This window comes from Vombatus ursinus, unplaced genomic scaffold, assembly GCF_900497805.2.
Source record: "Vombatus ursinus unplaced genomic scaffold, bare-nosed wombat genome assembly UNPS02014768.1, whole genome shotgun sequence".
Taxonomy (NCBI): Eukaryota; Metazoa; Chordata; class Mammalia; order Diprotodontia; family Vombatidae; genus Vombatus; species Vombatus ursinus.
In genome coordinates this window covers 5,496,717-5,519,109 of record NW_020954546.1, presented here as the reverse complement: position 1 = coordinate 5,519,109, position 22,393 = coordinate 5,496,717, and the positions used below count along the sequence as shown (strand labels likewise).

Sequence of the window (22,393 nt, the reverse complement as noted above, 5' to 3'; positions counted from 1 at the left end):
CATCCAACGCCTTCCCCCTCCCTTCCTCCCCAAGGCTCCGCAATACCCTCCCCCAGAAGACTCCGCCTTCCAACACGTGGGGGCGGCCGTCTCCGCCACCGAGTGTCTCGGCGGAGTCGGAGGCGAGGCTACGCTGCCGGGGTTTGAGCCGGGCAGGCTGCCATCGTCGGGACCGGAAAAGCATGAGGGGCGTACATCCGGCGTCCGTCCCTCTTTGCGTTCCCCCTCTTACCACTCCTTCCCTCCGACCCCCCGCTCCAGCCTGCCTTTCCCTCATCCCCTCAGCTCGGGCTTCCCTCGCAGTCCCTGCCGCTGCAGGCCCCGAGGCGTGAGTCTGAGTGGTAGGAAGGGGCTGAGGGGCGGTTATCGGGCGAGCGTGGGACGCGGGGGACCGGGGGAGGAATGAGGAGAGGAGCAGTTGGAGCCTGAAGAGGTAACTCCAGCTGGGACCGGGCCCCGGGGGCTGCACTCGCGCAGGGCGCGCCCAGCCCCTGGGCCGGGGGCGGCGGGAGAGAGCGCGTGGCGAGGGGCCTGCGGTGGCCGGGCCCCATGCCGGCTGGGCTGGGGAGGGAGTTGACAGGGCCCTGGGGGCCGGGGGGGGGGGGCGGACAGCTGATGGGACCTCGTGATTGTTTTTTCCTAAACTATTTGTATTGTAAACCTTGTCTGGACGTACATCACCTTGAGTTCTTGATGGTCCCCACCTTTAGTGCCCAGTAGGGCCAGGCTAGTTCCCGCCACCTCTCAGCATGTTTCTTTTCTGTTTCAGTTGTTGCTTTTCTCAGGGAGTGCAAACTCATTTTACTCCAGGCGATACTGGTTGCTGTGGTTAGGGAGAGGGATAATGATGTATGATATAATCAAAAGCCAAGCCCTAATAAGTACTTTTTGATTAAGGGACTAATTATCAATGAAAGATGTTCAAAACAGTTACACCTGTCCCTCCAAACGTGAAAGTTTTTCCTAAAAATTATCGTAGACAACATGAGGTATATACTATTATGAAAGCTTATGGTTCGGTGTCACTGTGTATAGAAGCTTCAAATAACGTAAAAGTGGTGATGCTTTTGCATGTATGTTACCGTAAATAAATAAAAGACACAAGTAGCAACCTGAAGATCAAATCCCAGCTTCCACCTGTGAAGACAGCTGTCCTGATTATAGCATGTTTGCTTTTCTTATTGACCTCATTGGTCACTTAAGAACTAAAACGTCATAGAAAAATCATCCTTTTTGTTAAAAGGAATGCATCCTTTCATTAATTGCATGTGGTGCTGTTTTAGTTGTTCTCCCCCCAAAACAACAACAACAACAGCAATTGATTGACTCATGGGTTTCCTTCTAGAAACTTAGAATCTGACCTGAATTTTTTTTTCTGGACCTGATTTCCTTTATACTGAGCTTCAACTCCTCTTAACTTAGAGTTTCATAAGGTTGCCTGGGCCACGGAGAAGTTGAATGACTTGTCTCTGACCACACAGCTAGACTTGAATCCAAAGTTTTTTGACTCCGAAGACTCCTTATCTTGAAGGCATGAATACTGACATGGATATACATGCACAGAACATAGACTAAAACCACTAAAATAAGATGTGTGTATAGTCACTTAACTTCTGTTTGCCTCTGTTTCCTCAGCTATAAAATGGGGATGATAATAACCCACTTCACAGGGTTTTTTTGAGGACCAAATGAGATAATATTTGTAAAAATGCTGGCATAATGCCTAGCACTATAGAAATACCCCCTTCCCATCCACTTCCCTAGTAAAATAGGTATTTGTCTAGGTAGGTATAGCACTGTGTCTCTAATGTTCTTCCATCCCCCTCAATTCCATCCTGATTTATCAGTCAGTTACTACTTGTAGGAGATAGCACAGGATTCAAAGTTAAGTATATTTGGATTATCCGAGGGCAGCAGGGGCATAGATTTCCCAGTTAACTGTGGTCATGGCTTATTTTACTGTTTTCTTTTTTTTGTCTTGCACAGAGAACCTCAGGCATGACCTCCCTTCCTGGGTGTTTTGGTTTGGGTGCTGCTGCAGCAGCTGGGATGGACCCTCAAGAGATTGCTGAGCTGCAGCAGGCTGTGGTGGAGGAGCTGGGCATCTCCATGGAAGAACTTCGACAGTTTATTGACGAGGAACTGGAAAAGATGGACTGTGTGAAGCAGCGCAAGAGACAGCTGGCTGAGCTGGAAACCTGGGTGGTGCAGAAAGAGTCTGAGGTCGCCCACGTTGATGAACTCTTTGATGAAGCATCCAGGTCAGGACCAAGTGGGCTGGGGAGAATAGATATCAGCATTATTGAAAAGCATCTGCTAAAGTGGCCAGTCATTTAAATAGCGCCTGACCACTTGACTAAGAGTTTGTGATCTAAAACTAGACTCACTGAAACAAAGAAATATGTATAGGATATTCAGGCATCAATTCTAAAAATAAAAGCACTTTTAGTGACTTAAAGTAACCATCAAGTATTTCCGTGTTTTATAGGTCAGGGGTAAGTATATTTTAGACATGGTGGCCTAGGATAGCGTCACAATTCACTGCAGATCAAAGAAGATAGCTATGAAAATTTGCTTTCCATCTTTTGTGTTATTCAGGCATCTCATTCTAGTCAGTTCCTTACTTGTAAATATTTTTTTAAAAAAAATTGTACGTACAAATGAGCAACAAGAAATTCCAAGTCCAAAGCCTTAGTTCCCCCTTTCTATTCCCTATTCTAGGGCAACTGCTCTTTGTTCTGTAGTTTAGAATATCAGGTTAATGACTGAAATGGGAAAGTGGCTTTTTTTTTTAAGGCAATTAGGGTTAAGTGACTTGCCCAGGGTCACACAGCTAGTAAGTGTTAAGTGCTTGGTCTGAGGTCGGATTTGAACTCAGGTCTTCCTGACTTCAGGGCCGCTGGTGTATCCACTGCGCCACCTAGCTGCCCCTGGGGAGTAGCTTTCTTTAAGCAGATGTATTGCATTCTAGTGTCTGCTTCAGCCTCTTCCCTTACCGTACTACCCTCCCCAAGATGTTGTCCACAGCACCCTTATTGGAACTCAGAACATTTCCCAACAGAAACTGTAAATGGTGGTAAGGTATACTTGAAATAGAAATATTACTTTCCTACTTCAGGTGCATTATGAGTTAAATGAACTTTATTTAGAACAATATACTGTAGTGGAAAGAGCACTGGACTTGATGTCAGAAGACCTGGGTTCGGTTCTTAGCTCTAACATTTTATGGCCGTATAGTCTTGGGCAAATCACACGACTTTTCAGAATATCCTTTTCTTCCTCTTTAAAATGGTCGTAGTAACACTTGGCCTATCTACCTCACAGGGTCCTTGTGAAGTAAGCAGGGGATAAATTGTGAAACACTATATAAACTATAATTATGATATGTGGGTTCCTATGAAACTGAAATACCACCTATAACAATATCCAGCAATTGTGCAGTGTTTTACAATTCACAAAGAGATTTACATTTGATCATTGTTTCTATGGAAAAATGCCTTCTGAATTAACTCTTTAAGGGCCCTCTCTCTACTACTCTTTTTTTTTTTGAGGCAATTGGGGTTAAGTGACTTGCCCAGAGTCACACAGCTAGTGAGTATTATATGTCTGAGGTAGAATTTGAACTCGGGTCCTCCTGACTCCAGGGCCGGTGCTCTATCCACTCTCTCTGCTACTTTTGCTGGCTTTGACCCTTTTCTCCATTTGTGTCCCAATGCCAGGGCAGTGACTAACTGTGAATCTCTGGTGAAGGATTTCTACTCCAAACTGGGGCTACAGTATCGAGAGAGCAGTTCTGAAGATGAAGCCTCTAAACCCACAGAAGTAATTGAGATTCCAGATGAGGATGATGATGTCCTCAGTGTTGATTCAGGTGAGGGACAGGGGCTAGGACAAGGAAGTCTCAGGTTTACAGTGGAAGCAGGTAATGGACAGCCCTGTTTATATTTGATCTTTTAAATCCATGTTTGATCTTTCACAGGGATTCCCAGCTTGATTATTTTCCAATTACATGTATGGTTGTTTAGGATCTTTTCAATTGGCCCTGTGTTAGGTGGGAATGTAAAAACACTACAAAAAGAAAGTCCCCATCTTCAAAAAGCTTACATTCTGTTGGAGGTATACAACCTTTAGACAACTAAGTGTATACATGATAATTTAAGAAGGAGGAGAGCTGAAGTTGTGTGTATGACTGGGAGAAGTGATGAGAAAGCATAAAGAGAAGAGCACCAGTGATAGAACCTCATTGAGTGTCAAACTTGGGGAACAAAGAGGGGGAAAAAAGAACAAAAATGAATTAGAGAAGCAGGCAAACCAGAGTGATGCAGTGTCATTGGGAACCAAGGGAAGAGAAAGTATCTAGAAGTTTTCAAGAGTAGCAACTGTTCCAGAGATGGTAAGGAGAATAAGGATGGTTAAAAGGTCATTTGATTTTGTATCTGGGTATTCATTTTCAAGAGGGAAATTTTAGCCAAATTGGGGGTGGGAACCAAACTATAATGGGTTAAGCACATAATGAGGAAGTGGAGGTAATGAATTCAGACCCTTCAAAAAGTTTAAACATAAAGGGAGAGTAACAGAACGTGATTGGGCAGTCAGAAATGATGAATGTGAAGAATTCATAGAAACATAGATTTGTCTCATTCATTCAATAAGCATTCATTAAACTGCTGCTGTGCGTCAAGCATTGCATTGAGCCCTGGGGATGACGGCAAAGTGAGACAGTTCTTGCTCTCAAGGCGCTTACCCTCTAACATTCTTGAGCATAAAATCTGCATCCCTTCTCCTGGCAGATGCAGGGTGGACAAATGGCACAGAATGTTTCCTATATTGGCAAACAAAGTCACTGTTTCAGTTGTGTTTGCTTAACAGTTTTTCTTTGTTACGAGGGAGAGTTTACTGCTAGTGGGTCATATCCAGAAATGACTAAAACATAAAAACCAAAGGTATAAATAACAATTTTAATTTTATTTTAACATTTTAAAAATTAGAGGTGGGGGAAGGAGGAGATGATGCTAGTCGTTATTGGTAGCAATATCAAGGGGATTTATCTTAAGGATAAGGGAAAGCTAAGCCTCTCTGTGGATGGAAGTGAAAGAATGATTAAAGTGAAAGGAACTGAAGCTGTGAAGGAGAAATACAAGAGTTACTTGATAGGGTAAGATCCAGAAAGATTCAAGAAGAGTTGGGTTTAATAGAGGTGGAAGGGTTAACCTCTGAGCGTGGGAGGGATTCCTTATTCTCTGATACAGGAGAGAAAGAGGAGGAAGAGATAAGTGAAGATATAAAGAAATTTTGAGGTTGAGGAGAGGGAAGTTGAAGGAGCAGCTGTTGATTCATTCCTAAGGAGAGGTTGGGCATTGGGCATTGTCAGAGTTCAGAGAAAAATGTTATTATTTCCAGCTGGAGTGGTAGGAAAGGCTTCATGGAAGAAGTAGAAATTGTTCCATGTTGAAGGGTGAGTAGTATTTGGATAGATATGGAGAAAACAGAAGAGGCCATTTTAAGTCAGGAAAATTGTGTGAGCAAAGACAAAAACTTGGGAAAGCAAATGGGAGTCAGAATAAAACCATTTGGATGAAGCCAATGATTCCTGTAGGAGACAGTAGTGAAAGAGAAGGCTACCACACGACATACTTGAGGAGTGACACAAGGACCCCTTTTGATTAGTGGTATCTGAAGCAAATGGAAAATTGTCCAAGATTAAGGGTTTGATCTGTGGTCCTGGAACAGATTTTTGTATGAAGATGATTGGCATGTCACCATTGCCACCAAGAAGTTTCTCTCTGTTCACATTTCTCAGAGCTCTGTTCCTGAACCTCTCTTTCACACTTAGCCCCCTTTCCTTTGTTTTCTAGTTATTTTGTATTCTTGTCCTTCCCCTCAGATTGTAAGGACCTCGAGAGTAGGGCCTGTGATATATCCACCTAGCATATGGTAGGCACCAAAGAAATATTTGCATTTTAGTGATTTGACAATTAGCTCTATGTTAGAACTAATCCCAGAGAAACAGAAAATAAAAGAGCTTGAATAGCCATTACATCTGCGTCTTGGTTTCATGTGCTAATATAGAACTTTAACCTTTCCTTTAAGGTCCTATTCCTCAGATTCCTCTTCAGGAATCTTAATCTTTCAGGAACTGGGATATAGTCTAAAAAATCCTGAATGGGATGTATTTATTAAGCATATATTATGTGCCAGGCACTGTGCTAAACTTAGGATATAAAGTAAAAGGGGAATTGATCCCTGGCATCTAGTTTACACTATGACAGAGGAAGCAACATGTACATAATTAGGTACATATAAAATACATAGAACCTTAAAATGGCACATCCTTCTTTGTTGATGGGCTTGTTAGCCTTCTTGTTTTAAACCCCTCCATCTTCTCTGCCTCATCCTGTAACATCTTTGGGCAGTATCTCAGTATCTACTAAATGCCTACTATGTGCCGAACATTTTGCTGGGCGCTACAGAAGATTCAAAGATAGGATATAGTCCTACTTTCAGTGAGCTTACAGTCTAATAGGTTGGAACACATGTATATAAATATACAGTACTGTGAAGTGCAATCACTATAGGTCAAAATAGAAAATAATAAGAGATAAAAAGTGCTTTTGGAGATTGGAGGAAGAGAAAAGCCATCTCCTATCTGGGGAATCATTGAAAAATTCTCAGAAATGGCAGCATTTGCTCTGGAGCATGGTAGAGTAGAAAGAGTGGAGGATTTGCATTCAGAGGACCCGAGTTCAAATCCCAATTTTGCTGCTTTATTACTTGAGTGACATGGGGTAAGTCACGTAACCTTCTTAGGCTTCATTTTGTCACTTGTAAAATGAGATGATCACTAGGTCTATCTAGCTTTAAATCTGTGATCCTGTGACCCTAAATTGGATAGGATTTCAGTAGGTAGAAATGTGTTAAAAGCAAAAAGCCTGAAAGGGGGAAGGTTCCAGACACAAACAGGAAATTAGGAGTACTGCTTTTTAGCTAGAACATAGTACAAATGGACGGGAATAGTAAGTAAGTAATGTGTGATAAAGCTGGATAGGCAACAAGTTGTGAAGACCCTTAATCCCTAGTTGAAGGAGTCAAAATCACTTGATATACAGTAGGGAACTGTTGTCTCTACCAAAGCCCTTGTCCAGAGCCTCAGCCTGGCATGGAGGTGACCCAGTATTCTCAAAAGTATTCTGAACTGTATTAGTGGAAAGAAAACCCATCACACCTTGATTTCTGAAATATTAACCCAAGTAAGAGAACTGTTGAAGGTTTTGAGTGGAGGAGTGATGTCAGATGTGTGCATTAGGAAGGTAAAGTGAGGAGAGGCTGTAAGTAAGGAGACCAGTTAGGAGCCCTTTGTAGTAGCTCAGGTAGGTATTAATGAGAGCTTATGACAAGTTGGCAATGGTAAAAATAGAAAAGGGTGTGAATCCATAACTATTTTGAAGGTATAATTAGCACAACTTGGTAATTGCTTGTAGCAAAGGAAGAGCCAAAGGTAACATTGACATTTTGAGGCAGGGTAACTGGGTGAATGGCAGTACCATTGACAGAAGTAGACAATTTGAGAATAGTCAATTTGAGGGGAAAGATGTTTTCTGTTTCTGATGTTGACTTTGAGGCACTTTCAGTACCTTTAGATAGTGATGTCTAGTAGGGGATTTGGGAAGAGGTCAGGACTGGAGGTGTCAGTTGGGGATCTTCTGAGTAAAAAGGGTAGGAGGAGTCGTGGGAGTAAATGAGATTGTAAAAATTGAAGAGGACCCAAGAAAAAGCCTTTTGGAAGACACCCTTTTTAAGAAGTGAGAAGAGGAAGAATCAGAAAAGGATTGGTCAGAACATGAAGAGAACCAGAAAGTAGTCACCTCGCAGAATCCAGCAAGTGAGAGAATCTTGGGGAGGATGGTGTGCTTAGCAGTATCACATGTCAGAGCTGAAGACTGACAAAAGAGGATGCAATGACGAAGGAGGTGTTTGGTGACCTTTAGTAGCAAAGGTTCTTTCACAGTGTTGAAGATGGAAACTGCGTTGCAAGTGACTGAGGAGCAGTGGGTGATTAGGCTTAGTTTTTTATTTATAGGAAATATAATTAGAGGGATGTCTTTTTCTCTGAAATCCACAGGTGATGCAGGCAGCAGGACCCCAAAGGACCAGAAGGTGAGTTAAGTGGGAAGGTAAGAGGCAAAATGATTAAAGAAGCTGTCAGGCTAGGGTTACTCAGCAGCATTTGAGTGCCTGCTGTTTGTGGAGACCTGTTTCAGGCACTTTAGAAGACAAAGACAGCACTCACACCCATGGAAGTGACTGAAAAAGGTTTACAAATAGACATTATGAAGGTAAGTTGGATATACAAGTGCAAGATAGTCAACAAGAATTTATTAAATGCTTACTACAAAGGAAGGCAGAAACATAGTCCGTGCCCTCAAGGAACTCCCCCCATTCTAATGTTAGGGGGAGACAACATGCACATAACTCTGTGCATACAGGATAGATAGAGAGTAACTGGTGTTCTCACAAGTATGAGCAGGGGACGGAACTAGGAAAGACTGTCTGCCAGTGGGGGCTTTGAGCTCGGTCTTGAAGGAAGGCCAGGGGAGTAAGGAGACAGGGATAGATGCAGAATTAAGGACTGAGGAGACTCAAACCAGGTGAATTAGGGAGAGTTTCCTAGAAAAACTGAATTTTGAGCCAGGTTTGGAAGCAGAAGCATGTCCTACCAAGAAGTTGGCCATCCTGTTGACTTGCTACAGCTCAGTCGGTTTGAAGGGCAAGTGAGTTCTGCACCTGGGGAGAAGACTCTTGCTAATTCAAAGCTTTTGCTTTCCCACCCTTTGCCCTACAGCTCCGAGAAGCTATGGCTGCCCTGAGGAAGTCAGCCCAAGATGTCCAAAAGTTCATGGATGCTGTCAACAAGAAGACTAGTTCCCAGGACCTGAACAAAGGTCGGACTCATGAGATCATGGAGAAGGCCATGCAAAGCCTGTCCTATGACTGGTGCCGTCCTCCCTCTTCAGAGGCTCGGCCATGTTGGTAGCTTGACGGTTCTTGTTTGTGACCTATTTCAAACCACTCACTCATGGCATTGCTTTTATGGGCATTGCCTAAGTCCTCTGTCTCACAATACAGTGCAGCCTGTTTTCTATACTTGCTTTTGAGTCTTGGTTGGCATATGGTGATTCACTTAAATCTATGAGTCTTCCCTTCAGTCACCTACTGCAACTTGACCATTGGCTATTTTTCAAAGCCTGGAAGCATTCCCCAGTGTAGGAGTGAACAGAAAAAGAACACTGTTGACTCCTCTTAGCCAAGAAGACATGCAGAACCTTTAGATGAGGATTGGAGATTATTTGTAGGTTTTGGCTTTCTGCTCCCTGCAGGTGGCATTGGTAATTGAGACATCTAGAACAGGTGCTCTTGAATTTTTTTGTGTCATGGGCCCCTTTGGCAGTCTGATGAGACCTGTAGACCTCAGAATATTTTTAAATGCATAAAAATGTATAGCATTATAAAGGAAACTGATTTGATTGAATTAAAGATGTAATTTTTTTCCCATTTCCTTGACTTCCTGAAATCTATCCATAGACTCCTTTGTGGTCTCTGGATCCCAGGTAAAGAACTGCATAGCAGCTAGCCCCAACCAATAGAAGTAGTGAGGAAAGCAAAAGACAGGGTTCTCCTACTCCTATCCCTTTTTATACCTCACCCCAAAGATGACATACCTAGCAGTTTGGTGTGGTAGTGTCCCCAAGATATGGAATCAGGAGTTCCTGAGTTTGAATCCCCTAATACTTGCTAGCTGTAGGCGACTTATTTACTTCTGAGCCTATTTCCTCATCTGTCATAGGAAGATAATAACAGCACTAACCTTACAGGTTGTTGTGAGTTTCAAATGAGATCAAAGATCTTTTAAGACTCAAAAGTGCTATATGAATGTTATTGTTCATTGTTGCGATGATTCTTCCCCAGGAGCCTTGGGTCAAGTGCCTGTTGAATTGAGTAAGGATGGTGACCTTGTTGTCAGCATGAGAATCCTGGGCAAGAAAAGGACCAAGACATGGCACAAGGGAACCCTCATTGCCATCCAGACAGTTGGTATGTGCAGCCGAGGGGGGAAAGTCAGTGGTACAAGGAGTTGTTGGGGCACCCATCCCGTCGCTTCAGCAGTCAGTCCCTGGACCTCTTTTTAGTGGCCTACACGGTCTTCTAGTTGCCCTTCACATCAAATCTAAACATCTAATTATGGTCTTCCAGACACTCTCCAACCGATGAACTCCCTTTATCAGCATTTTTTCTGCTTTGGATGGTCTGTCTGCTGTTACAGAACCTGCCCTGTGTCTCCTCAGCTTTCATTTGGGTCCTACTTCTTTGGTGTCATTGACTTTATGAGGCTTTGCCTCTCTTCTCTCTGCAAGTCCTGAGCTTCTTCCATGCGTTTTTTCTTCCTTTCTTTTTCTCATCTCTCTACTATCCAGTCAAAATAGATAAGCATGGTTATTTGGTTTCGTGGTGTGTACTCTTAGGCACATGCCCTCCATGTGTTCTCTCTCTGCATTTAAACTGCTGAGCTCCTTTAGGTAGGAGCTGTTTCCCCCATTAGCGGTAGAAGTCCTGGGACGCAGGAATTATTCCTTCTCTATCTCGCTATCTCTGTCCAGAAGTAAGCACAGGGTTGTGGGTGTGATGAGTAAGCAAAGTGATGAGTGGTGGAGAGAGTATTGATTGAATTTGGAGTCAGAGGACTTGGGTTCAGATGTGGCCTTTTCTACTTACTGCTTGTGGGACCTTAGACAAGTCGCTTAATCTGATTGGGCCTCAGTTTTTTGTTTTTTGTTTTTTGTTTTTTTAAATATGTAAAATGAGAGAGATGTATGAAGTGATCTCTAAGGCCCCTTTGAGCTCTTTTTCTATGATTTGTGAATTGACAATTATATTGATGCCTTTCTTCCTTACCTAGGGGCTGGGAGGAAGTTCAAAGTCAAATTTGACAACAAAGGGAAGAGCCTGTTGTCTGGGAACCATATTGCCTATGACTATCACCCTCCAGCAGACAAGCTGTATGTAGGCAGCCGCGTGGTGGCCAAGTATAAGGATGGGAATCAGGTCTGGCTCTATGCTGGCATCGTGGCTGAGACTCCAAATGTCAAAAACAAGCTCAGGTACTGGGACAGGGGATTATAGAAAGAGAAGCATCTGGAAGACTGAGCCGCTGATGCGTCCTCTAAGAAATTTCCAGCTCTCAGAACTGACTACATTCTCAATTTTGTCTTTGATTCTTAGCATAAATCCTCCAACCTTGGGCCATTGTTCCCAAAGATCAGCCAGCCCATTTTTCATCTGAGAGTTGTAGGAATGATTCTCCCCTTCTCCCTAATTCCTATTTGACTTTGTCTTTCAAGCCTTAAAAAAAGAAAATGTGAAGTAGGAGAGCCACAGAAGCTCAAAGCCAAAAGAAAATTTGTATAAAAACCAATGAAATAGATGGCAATTAGCTACTTTGATTAAAAAAGAAGAAAATCAAATTACCAGAATCAAAAATGAAAAATAGGGGCAGCTAGGTGGCACAGTGGCCCTTAATTCAGCAGGACCTGAATTCAAATCCGGCCTCAGACACATAACACTTACTAGCTATGTGACCCTGGGCAAGTCACTTAACCCCATTGCCTAGCCAAAAATAAATAAATGAATGAATGAATGAATAAATAAATAAATAAATAAATAAGTGATAAGAGAGATTTTGTTTCCAACTATATGCCAATAAAACCAACAACTTAAATGAAGTAGGTGATCATTACAAAAATGTAAAATACCAAGAGAATTTGACAACCCAGTCTCAGGAAAAGAAACTGAATAAGCTATAAATGAACTTGTAAAGAAAAAACCCCCAGGACCAAATGAATTTACAAGTGAATTCATTCAAGCATTCAAAGAACAATTCATTCTAATATTTTCAAACTTGCAAAAATAGCAAAGGATGTGATCCTGCCAGATTCCTTCTATGACACAAATATGATCCTGCTAGCTAAACTAAGAAGAGTCAAAACAAGGGATAGAAAATTATAGACTAGTGGCCTTAGTTAGCACTGATGAAAAAATTTTAAATAAAGTATTAACAAAGAGGCTACAGCAACACATGACAAAAGGTTATACGCAATGACTAGGTTGTGTTTATACCAGGAAAGCGGAGTTGGCTTAATATTAAGAAAACTACAAGCACAATTGACCAGAATAGTAACAGGGACAACCAAATCGAATTAAATCAGTAGGTGCCCAAAAAGCTTTTGACAAAAACTGAAAAGCACCCATTTCTATTGAAAACTCTAGAAGACATAGAGACAAAAGAATTTACCTTAACATGGTAAATAGTATAACCAAGAACCATTATACGTAATGGATATCAGCTAGAGATCTTTCTAGTAAGATTTCTGATGAGGCAAGATAGCCTTCGTCACCACTTCTGTTTGACATCATGCTATAAAGGATGGCTATAGCAAGAAGACAAGAAAAAGAAACTGAGAGAATAAGCATCCCTAGAGAAGAAACGAGATGACAGTTTTTGCAGATGAAATTGGCATACTTTAAGCTCTCTAGTGAGTCAACTGAAAATTAACCATAACAATAACTTCAGCAAAGTTGCGCGATATGAAACAAATCTATATCAGCATTTCTATATGATATCAATAAAATCCAACAGAAAGGGAGAAATTCCATTTAGAATAACTACAGAATATGTAAAATATTTTAGTATCTGCTTACCAAGATAGATATAAGAACTATATAGACACAGCTATAAAACACTATTTGCAGATATAAAGACAAACCTATATAATTGGAGAAATAGTCATTGTTCATTGGTAGACTCAGCCAATATAATAAAAATGGTACTACTAAATTCATCTACTTATTCAGGGCCATGCCAATCAACTACCAAAGGATTACTGTGTTAGTATAGTTTCAGAAAAAATAATAATGAAATTAACGTGGAGGAAAAAAAGATGAAGAATCCCAAGGGAAACAGTGTTAAAAAGTGGAAAGGAAGTGGGTCTGGCAGTAGCAATTCTCAGACTATGTGACCAAGCAGTAATTATCAAAAAAATTTGTACTGGCTAAAAAAAATTGATCAGTGGAACAAATTAGGAAGACAACCTGAAGAAATAAACAAACCTTGTCACCTAGTGTTCAGTAAACTTGAAGACCCCTGTTCTTAAAGACTCATTCTCTGAAAAAAATTATTGGGAAAACTAGACAGTAGTTTGACAGAGATTAGGTTTAGACCGCCACCTTACATCGTTTAAGAAGATAAGCTCCAAATAGATACTTGATTGAAGTATAAAAGGTCACATCATAAACAAATTACCTGTCAGATCTATGGATAAAGGAAAAGTTCATGACCAAACAAAGACTAGGAAGGATCACAGAAAATAAAATGGACTCTTTTGATTATGTAAAATTAGTTTTGCCAATCCATTACAACTACGATTAGAAGAGAAACTGGGAAAAACATTTACAGCAAGTTTCTCCAATAGAGGTCTCATTTCCAAAATAGACAAGGAATTGATTCAAATTTATAAGATTTATAAATTTTCATTTGTTTTATTCATTATTTCATTTCATATAAATTATTATTTCATTTCATATAAATTCAAATTTATAAGATTAAGAGCCATTAACCAATTAATTAATGGTTGGAAGATATGAATAGACAGTTCTCAATGAAAGAATTCCAAGCTCCCTAAAAGCCATATAAAAAATGCTCAAAATTACTAATACAAAAATACAAATCAAAGCAGTTCTGAGTTTAACATCACACCCATCAGATAGCAAAGCTAACAAAAAAAGAAAATGATAGATGTTGGTAGAGTTGCAGGAGAATAGGCAGGCTGGTGCAGTGTTGGAGCTGTGAATTGGTGCAGCCGTTCTGGGAAGCAATTTGGAATTAGGCCTAAAAAGTTACTAAACTGTGCATAACCTTTGACCTAGTGATACCGCTAGTAGGTCTCTAGCCCAAAGAGATAAAGGAGAAGGAAAAGATCTTATATGTACAAAAAATATTTATAGCAACTCTTCTTGTAGTGACAAAGCACTGGAAACTAAGGGGATGCCCATCAACTGGAGTAGCTGAACAAATTATGGTATAAAAATGTAACGGAAATACTATTGTGTTATAAGACATGAAAAAAGGGGGCAGCTAGGTGGCGCAGTGAATAGAGCTCTGGCCTTGGAGTCAGGAGGACCTGAGTTCAAATCCAGCCTCAGACACTTAACAATAGCTGTGTGACCTTCGGCAAGTCACTTAACCCTGATGGCCTCACCAAAAAAAAAAGGTGTGAAAAAAGAACCGTTTCAGAGAAACCTGGTAAGACGTATATGAACTGATGCAGAGTGAAGTGAGCAGAATGAGGATAACAGTTTATACTATAACATCAATATTGTTAAGTAAATAGTTCTGAAAGACTTAACTCTGTTCAGTGCATTGACCAAACATAATTCCAGAGAACTGATGATAAAGAATCCTACCTACCTCGTAACAGAAAGTCGGTGATTTAATGTGCAGATTGAGAAACACGTTGAATGTGGCCAGTATGAGATTTTGTTTTGTGCGACTATTCTTATGTGATACAAGGATTTTGTTTGTTTTTTTTTCCCAGTGGAAGGTAAGGTAGGAGGGGGGAAAATAAGTGCTTGATGATTGAAAGAAGTGTGTGTGTGTGTGAGTGTGTGTGTGTATTTTTTTTTGTTATTGTTAAATAAAAGAATTAGGAATCTAGAGAAGGTGGCCTACTGGAGACTGGTTAATTACACAGAATAGGAATCCAATAAGCCAAAGAGAACAAATAATCTTTGATTATACATGCAGAAATGCAGAGTAGCTCTAAAGAAGAACTCTTAGCCACTAGGGTGGGAGGAAAGCCTGAGAATAGAGTAAAGAAGGCTATGGACTGCAATATTGCTCCATAGAAACCAAAAGAAGCTTAATCTTCGAGCTAGAAGAGTAGAGACAACTAGGGAATAATCCGCCAAATGTGTTGAAGGTCCCCTGTCTGCTGAATGGACTTGTTTCACCATCACTTTTTATTTTTAGGTTCCTCATCTTCTTTGATGATGGCTATGCATCCTATGTCACACAATCTGAGCTCTATCCCATTTGTAGACCACGTGAGTTTCCCTTTCCCCTTCCCACCTTGTGTACCCTCTTAAGAGACATAAATGATATGCTTCTTTCTTCGTGGCTTATTGTGGCCTTGTGATTCCATTCTAATCCCAGGAAACATGTATTGGCTACCAGAATCCTTGTCCCTTGTGAAGGGTGGTTTCATTTGCTAAATATTAGAGCTCTGTCTTCATAGCTAAAATGCAAGAAATTTCTGACACCACACTGTTTAGACAGATCCGTGTTTTGGGGGTAACTTACAAATATGTTATTTTGATCCTCATTCTTCCTGATGCTGCACCTGGGCATGAAGAAGAAGATGCTAAATGGTTGTTTTATGATATCCTAAATGTGTGAATATGCCCGAGGAAAAGACTTTCCAGGGAATAACCAGTTTGGCTTGATGTACTTCCAGATATGTTTGATTGCAAACATTCACATTCAAAGGCCCTTAAAAGATTGATGTAAGTGTGTGCCTATTTTTTTATTCCATTTGGGCCAATATTATTTTCCTGGATTTGCCACCTGGCTTCTTTTAAACCCTTTAACAAGAGTCTCCACTTGAATTTTCCTGAGGGTCCATATTCAGGTGTATGATGTGAATGAGGATATAATTTGCATGTTTTTGCGCACATAAGATTTGCATATACTTACACGTGCTATAATTTATCCTTGATTTTCAGGTTAGTCTTGTTCTATCCCTTGAAATTATACTTTCTTTATATTCTTTTTCTCTCATAACTTAGAAAATCCCAGTTCTCCTTTCTTCACCTGCCTTTAACAAGACCTTTTCTCTTTTGAACAGTGAAGAAGACATGGGAGGACATTGAGGACATTTCGTGCCGAGACTTCATCGAAGAATATATCACTGCCTACCCCAACCGTCCCATGGTGCTACTTAAGAGTGGGCAGCTCATAAAGACTGAATGGGAAGGCACTTGGTGGAAGTCACGGGTGGAAGAGGTGGATGGGAGTCTGGTCAAGATCCTGTTCCTGGTATGGCCTCTTCCTCGGGTTCTGGGGAGGAGGCTGTAAGTGTAAGAGTAGCTGTGCGAGAGAAGTTAATAAGGGTCGGTTTGTATCCTACAGTCTCCTATCTCTTCCTTCACTCCCACTTCTTCTAGTCAGTTATTGCCAGACTTCGTTTTTAATACTAGATAGCAAGAGTATCTTCGTAAGTTGATATTAAGTATTTTCTTGTGTGCAGGAAGTAGGCATAGATTCTACCGTTGGATAACTCTCTAGCTAGCTAATGGAAGAACATAGGAGAAACAGCTACGAGGTAAAAATAATAGAGATATACAGATTCAGGCCTGAATTCAGTACCGTGCAAACTAGATACTGTTGATTCTTGTCATTCGTGGGAGTTATGTTCTATGAAGTTGCTGTAAACACTGAATTAATGAATACTAATTCTAACACCACTGAACCATTGCTCCTAGAGGAAATACAGGGTTAGATTCCTATGTGCCTCTGGTTATAACATTTACTTCATCACTTTCTGGAGTGGCCTCATGGACAGATCAGTGAATTTCGCCTTCTTTTTTCTGGATGCACCATATTATATTGTTAATGCAGCATTATTCCTCACACCTGCATGAAGCTTATCTAACGCAGGACTTCAGCTGGGACGTGTGCATTGCGTGAATCCAGTTTTTCACTACTGTGCCTATCTGCGAATTGTCACAAAAGTGCTACATGTATTGATTTTGGGTTGTTAAATTTTAGCAAGTGGGCAAATTCACAAATCCGGAATCTGTGAATAATGAGCATCGACCATATTCATTGGACAGTCAGTGCTTAGCTTTGTGGAAAGCTTTGTAGCCATATGTGGAGTATGGAGCTTACAGTCTAAAGCAGAACCAAGATGGGCCAGTAAACAAATCAATGCCTTCTGGTTATAGAGCCCTGTAGATAATACTGTAGAAAGATAAGATGGAAGGAGGAACTTGGGTTCTAGGGCCTAGGACACATATACATTAGTTTGGAAGGACAAACACACATGAAAAAATTATTAATAATAATTACTGAATAGGATACAAAAGAATACAAACTCAGTCATATGAAAATATAATAAAATTATATTTTTGTTCCAGTGTGGAACAAAATGTGATTGAAAAAGAGGGACCTTGCATTGCAGTGGTGAGGGATTTAGGGATCATCAAAAGAGGTTTCCTCAGAGGAAGCAGCTTTGGTGTGCTCCCCACAAATGACAGGACAGACTCCGGCCTCTCTCCCTTCTCCCCCGACATCAGGATGACAAGCGGTGCGAATGGATCTATAGAGGCTCCACCCGACTAGAGCCCATGTTCAGCATGAAGACATCCACAGCGTCCACACTGGAGAAGAAGCAGGGGGGGCAGCTCCGGACACGCCCAAACATGGGTATGTCTCAGGAGGGTCCCAGGGCATCTCCTGCCCGGGGAAGAGGGAGGACCGCAGAGAGATTCTGTTAAAATCACTTCTTTGCTTTCTTGACTCACCGTAAGTTGTTTTATTTTTTAAATTGTGACCACTTTGCTGGTCCATCCATATGTTATGGCATCAAACCCTTTATGAAGACAGCATATGTTTGTGATAATATCTGGATGGGGTTACAAATTGGGGTAGTATGCTGTGGAATGGAGTTTTTCCTCTTAATGATGGAGGGATAATTGTCAGCGTGATCTGATTTGTTGCATTATCCACAGCCAATTTTTAAGCCTACCCTGGTTTTTCTCCGTCATTCAGCATGCTTCTACCGTCTCGCATACTTAAAAAAATAAATATTCACCTGAATAAAACATAATTAAGGAAGTAAATCCAGAAAATACAAAATTCATATTGTATGCCAAAACCCACAATGAATACCTTCTGCATTATCCATGCCACTGTTCCCCTTATATTAGTGTGGATAATAGAGAAATTAGAGTAATTCCATCCACTTGTTTGCTGAAGGTGCTTCTGCTCCTCTTTCTCTTTCACCCATGGGAGATGGGTGTACATTGTGAAGTAGGACATAAGTGGCATTAAGCCAAGCGTGGTCCGTATTATTTCCCCTGCCAGGTGCTGTGAGGAGCAAAGGTCCTGTGGTACAGTATACTCAAGATCTCACTGGTACTGGAACCCAGTTCAAGCCCCTGGAACCACCTCATACTGCCTCCTTGCCTGCCCCCGCCCTGTCCCCTCAGGTGGCTGATTTGGAGTGAGTACGAGTCCTTCCTGTGCTCTGACTCCTTTTGGTCTTACCTCACCTTCGTACAGTGAAAGCTCTTCAGCCCCTTCCTCATCCTGGTCTTCCTTCCATGACCTGCTTTTTTCTCTCTCCCAGAAGTCTGGAGAGTCAGCTCGCCCAGGCACGGAAGCAAGTGGCCAAAAAGAGCACATCTTTCCGGCTAGGTTCTGTGGGCTCTGGTCATTCGTCCCCTACGTCCCCTGGGCTTAATGAGGCAGTCCCTGGTGGGAAGTCTGGAGTTGGCCAGACAGTCAGGTGAGATGAACTAGGAGCAACCTGATGGACGCTAAGCAGTCTGTGCGCTCATCACCCTCATGGCCTGCGAGTCCATGGTATAAAATAAAGAGGAAAATTTGGTTTCTGGCTTCAGGATGTTCAGTTCAGTGAGGAAACAAGAAAACATGGAGCCAGGAAAATTAGTCTGGGGAGACTTCTGAAGAAAGGAAGTCTAGAGCAAGGTTGAGAAGAAGAGGTACACGGTATGCCCCACAGCAGGGATGGACCACCTCTCAGACCTGGGTGGGTGAAGGGAGGACAAGAAAGGAACAAGTTTGACTGTCTGAGGTGGGATCTTCAAGCCCAGGAATTTCAGGAAATAGGCTTGGTTAGACAGGGTTGCCTTGAGGGAAGTTGATGAAAGATGAAATGGGGGGCCAACTCAAGATTCTAAGGAAGACAAGGTAAAGTTGGGGACAAAGAATACCTTTGTTAGGCTCTGAAGCATATGGTGCTGGCTGTGTAAAGGTGGCCACACTTTGAGTAAAAGCTCTGGATTTCGAGCAAGGAAGACCTGAGTTCAAATTCCACTCATATTCACTCCTCCCTTCCTAGCCGTGTGACCCTGAGCAAGTCACTTAACCTCTGTCTACTTCAGTTTCCTCATCTATAAAATGGGGATAATAAAAGCACCTAGTAACCAAGAGTTGTCAGGCTCACATGAGATTACATCTGTACAGCACTTTGCAAACCTTAAAGCACTATAAAATTTCTGATTTTTTTAGTAGTAATAGTGGTAATAATAATAACTCATATTTCTTTGACACATCAAGATTGGTAAGGTACTTTCCTTAACCACAGCCCTGTGAGCTTAGAATGCTGTGATATATCACTTAGCTGCTGGAGGAGGAAGGCTTTGTGAAGAGCGCTACTGAGTTTCCCTCTGACTTGCCTTCTCCCTCTCTCTATCAGGTTAGCACCAGGCTCTGCGGCCCCTGGCCCGACCTTCCCCGCTTTTCATGGCATGCTGGAGCGGGCTCCAGCCGAACCCTCCTATCGGGCCCCGATGGAGAAGCTCTTCTACTTGCCTCATGCCTGTAGTCACACCTGCCTCACTCGAGTGAGGCCAGTGAGTAACGCGCAGTACCGGGGCAAGAACCCCCTCTTGGTTCCTCTGCTCTATGATTTTCGGCGCATGACGGCCCGGCGCCGGGTCAACCGCAAAATGGGCTTTCATGTTATCTATAAGACACCCTGCGGCCTCTGCCTGAGGACAATGAACGAGATTGAACGCTACCTCTTTGAGACAAGCTGCGATTTCCTTTTCCTGGAGATGTTCTGTTTGGACCCATATGTTCTTGTGGATCGGAAATTCCAGCCCTATAAGCCTTTTTACTACATCCTGGACATCACCCATGGCCAGGAGGATGTTCCTCTGTCATGCGTCAATGAGATTGATACTACCCCACCACCACAGGTGGCCTATAGTAAAGAGAGGATCCCGGGGAAGGGCGTCTTCATCAACACTGGCTGGGAGTTCCTTGTTGGCTGTGACTGCAAAGATGGTTGTCGGGACAAGTGAGTTGGGGGTGCTAGTTATTTTTATTTCTCTCCTGGCACTTCTCTTCTTTCTCAGGCTCCTATTTTTCTTCTCTGTTTCCCCCTTGTGATTCTTCATCTCTTTCTTTTTATTCTTTCCCAACTGTGGCTCTGCCCTAAGGCCTCTACTTGTTATAGGAAGGAAATGGTAGGATATTTGGGCCTGGATTTTTTTCTGAGTAACTTTGGTCAAATTCCTACCTGTCTCTGTCCCACTTTGCTTTCTTTCTTCTTCCCCCATCATTCTGTCTTAATTGTTTTCTTCATTATTCTTTAATGTTTTAGTATGCAACCTCTATTCTTTCTCTCTGTATGTGTCTCTCTTTGTCGTGTGTGTGTGTGTATCCTTCCCTTTAAATATGTGTATTTCTGTGTGGGAGAATCTCCTCTACCATCTCTTTCCCTATCACTTATCAATGACTTCTCACCCCTAGAAAAAAATCTTCCAGCCTCATGCATTCATCCCCTTTTATTCTACATCCAGGTCTAAATGTGCTTGCCACCAGCTTACCATCCAGGCAACAGCCTGCACCCCAGGAGGCCAGATCAACCCTAACTCTGGCTACCAGCATAAGAGACTAGATGAGTGCCTACCCACAGGGTAAGTGAGAGAGGGAGACTGAGCTTCGGACATGAAAGAAGTTATTTGTGTCGCTTTTCTTTTGATTTGTTTGCAAAGACTTCAGTATACTGGAACAGGGAATACAGAAACAGTTGCATTTTTCTTTTTTTTTTTTTTTAAAACAAGCATTTATTAAGTCAAATTTGGTTCCATTATTTTACTGTCATTGAAATGAAATAAAAGAATGCTATTGAATAATCATTGGAAATTTTGCTTTGAGGTAAAGGATGATCTATTTCCTAGTTGTATGGTTTTTATGACATTCATCTTAGCCAGCAAGTGAAATTGTTAGAAATGTATTTTATGGAGTCATTGCATTGATATTTGACTGGGAGTCACTATAGGCAGAGTCCTGTACTAGGTGTTAGATGTTCCATCTCTTTAAGGGATTTACAGCATATGTAGACATAACATAAATGCATATGAAGACTTAACATGTAGAAAGTCATTATCTAAGTAAGCATAAAGTGACACATTGCCACTAGCATTCACAAGCGCTAAGGAGATGTGAAACCAAAGCATTATTGAGGGGTAATTAGGAGAGAGTTGAGGTGGATGTCAAAGGGAGTCAGGGACATAGATTAGCAGGGAGGCCATTTGGAATGGGAGCAACATCATATCAACATGGGGCTGACATCCTTGAATTTAAGGGTGTCAGAAAACAGAAGCCTAGGACATCGGTAAACACATAACCTGTCATTTAGAATAAGCAGAGATTTTAGCTAATGTCAACATTGAGGGGAAGAAAAATTAACTAGTCTCAGTAGTTTTCTTTCTAAGAGTCATCTGTTGAATTTTCATACCAGAGAGCTACAAAGGTCTAGCACTTAGGTCTTAAAGGTAATTAACTGCAACAATGATGTTGGAAATCTGAACAATTGTGACAGCACAGTAATTAGCTGATAACTCTTTCCTTAAATATAAGCTAATTCATCTGCTATAACTGTTGGCAGCTTTGAAGTCTTTAGCCATTGCACACATTTTAAAAAGGAAGTACCTTTGGCAATACAGATTTTTAACTGTGGTTAATGTCATAGAGATCATGTTGTAATAGATTTTAATCTAACCTCTTTACAGGGTATATGAATGTAATAAGCGCTGCAAATGTAACCTGAACATGTGCACAAACCGCTTGGTGCAGCATGGGCTGCAGGTTCGACTGCAGCTCTTCAAGACACAGAACAAGGGCTGGGGCATCCGGTGCTTGGATGACATCGCCAGAGGCTCCTTTGTCTGTATCTATGCAGGTTGGTGGAGTGAGAGAAGGAGCATAGACTTTAGGATTGGAAGGGATGCCAGAGACTAAAAGACTTCAGCATCATTCCCAACAAGCAATCACTTAAGCACAAGGACAAGTTAGATATGTAGAGAGACATTACTCAGTTGTCAGACCCATGGAATGGGGAGTGGTGAGGGGCCAACAGGGGTGGGGAACCTGTGGCCTTGAGGCCCTCTAGGGCCTCATGTGCGGCCTTCTGAGTCCAAGTTTTACAGAACAAATTCTTTTATGAAGGTGATTTGTTCTGTGAAGTTTGGATCAAGTCCACCAACAGGCCTTAACAAGCAAGTGTTGGCAGACGAGTGTGTCACACATCAT

The 22,393-nt window shown here is 41.7% G+C and overlaps 1 protein-coding gene across 5 annotated transcripts in view; it reads left to right on the top strand.

Annotated features, from left to right (window-relative positions):
• The first annotated feature begins 146 nt into the window (after positions 1-146).
• The window catches only part of LOC114042751 (histone-lysine N-methyltransferase SETDB1), a 27,093-nt gene continuing 4,846 nt past the window's right edge, over positions 147-22,393 (top strand). The window contains exons 1-15 of one of the 5 annotated variants that reach the window (XM_027861448.1): positions 147-328; positions 1,987-2,261; positions 3,720-3,871; positions 8,120-8,154; positions 8,840-8,939; positions 9,964-10,089; positions 10,952-11,153; positions 15,077-15,150; positions 15,951-16,141; positions 17,362-17,530; positions 18,191-18,329; positions 18,456-18,614; positions 19,548-20,153; positions 20,659-20,775; positions 21,874-22,043. In XM_027861448.1, the coding sequence (XP_027717249.1) occupies positions 1,999-2,261; positions 3,720-3,871; positions 8,120-8,154; positions 8,840-8,939; positions 9,964-10,089; positions 10,952-11,153; positions 15,077-15,150; positions 15,951-16,141; positions 17,362-17,530; positions 18,191-18,329; positions 18,456-18,614; positions 19,548-20,153; positions 20,659-20,775; positions 21,874-22,043 (2,503 nt within the window). In that variant the 5' untranslated portion in view covers positions 147-328; positions 1,987-1,998. The other 4 variants (XM_027861451.1, XM_027861450.1, XM_027861449.1 and 1 more) reach the window with 4 other exon arrangements.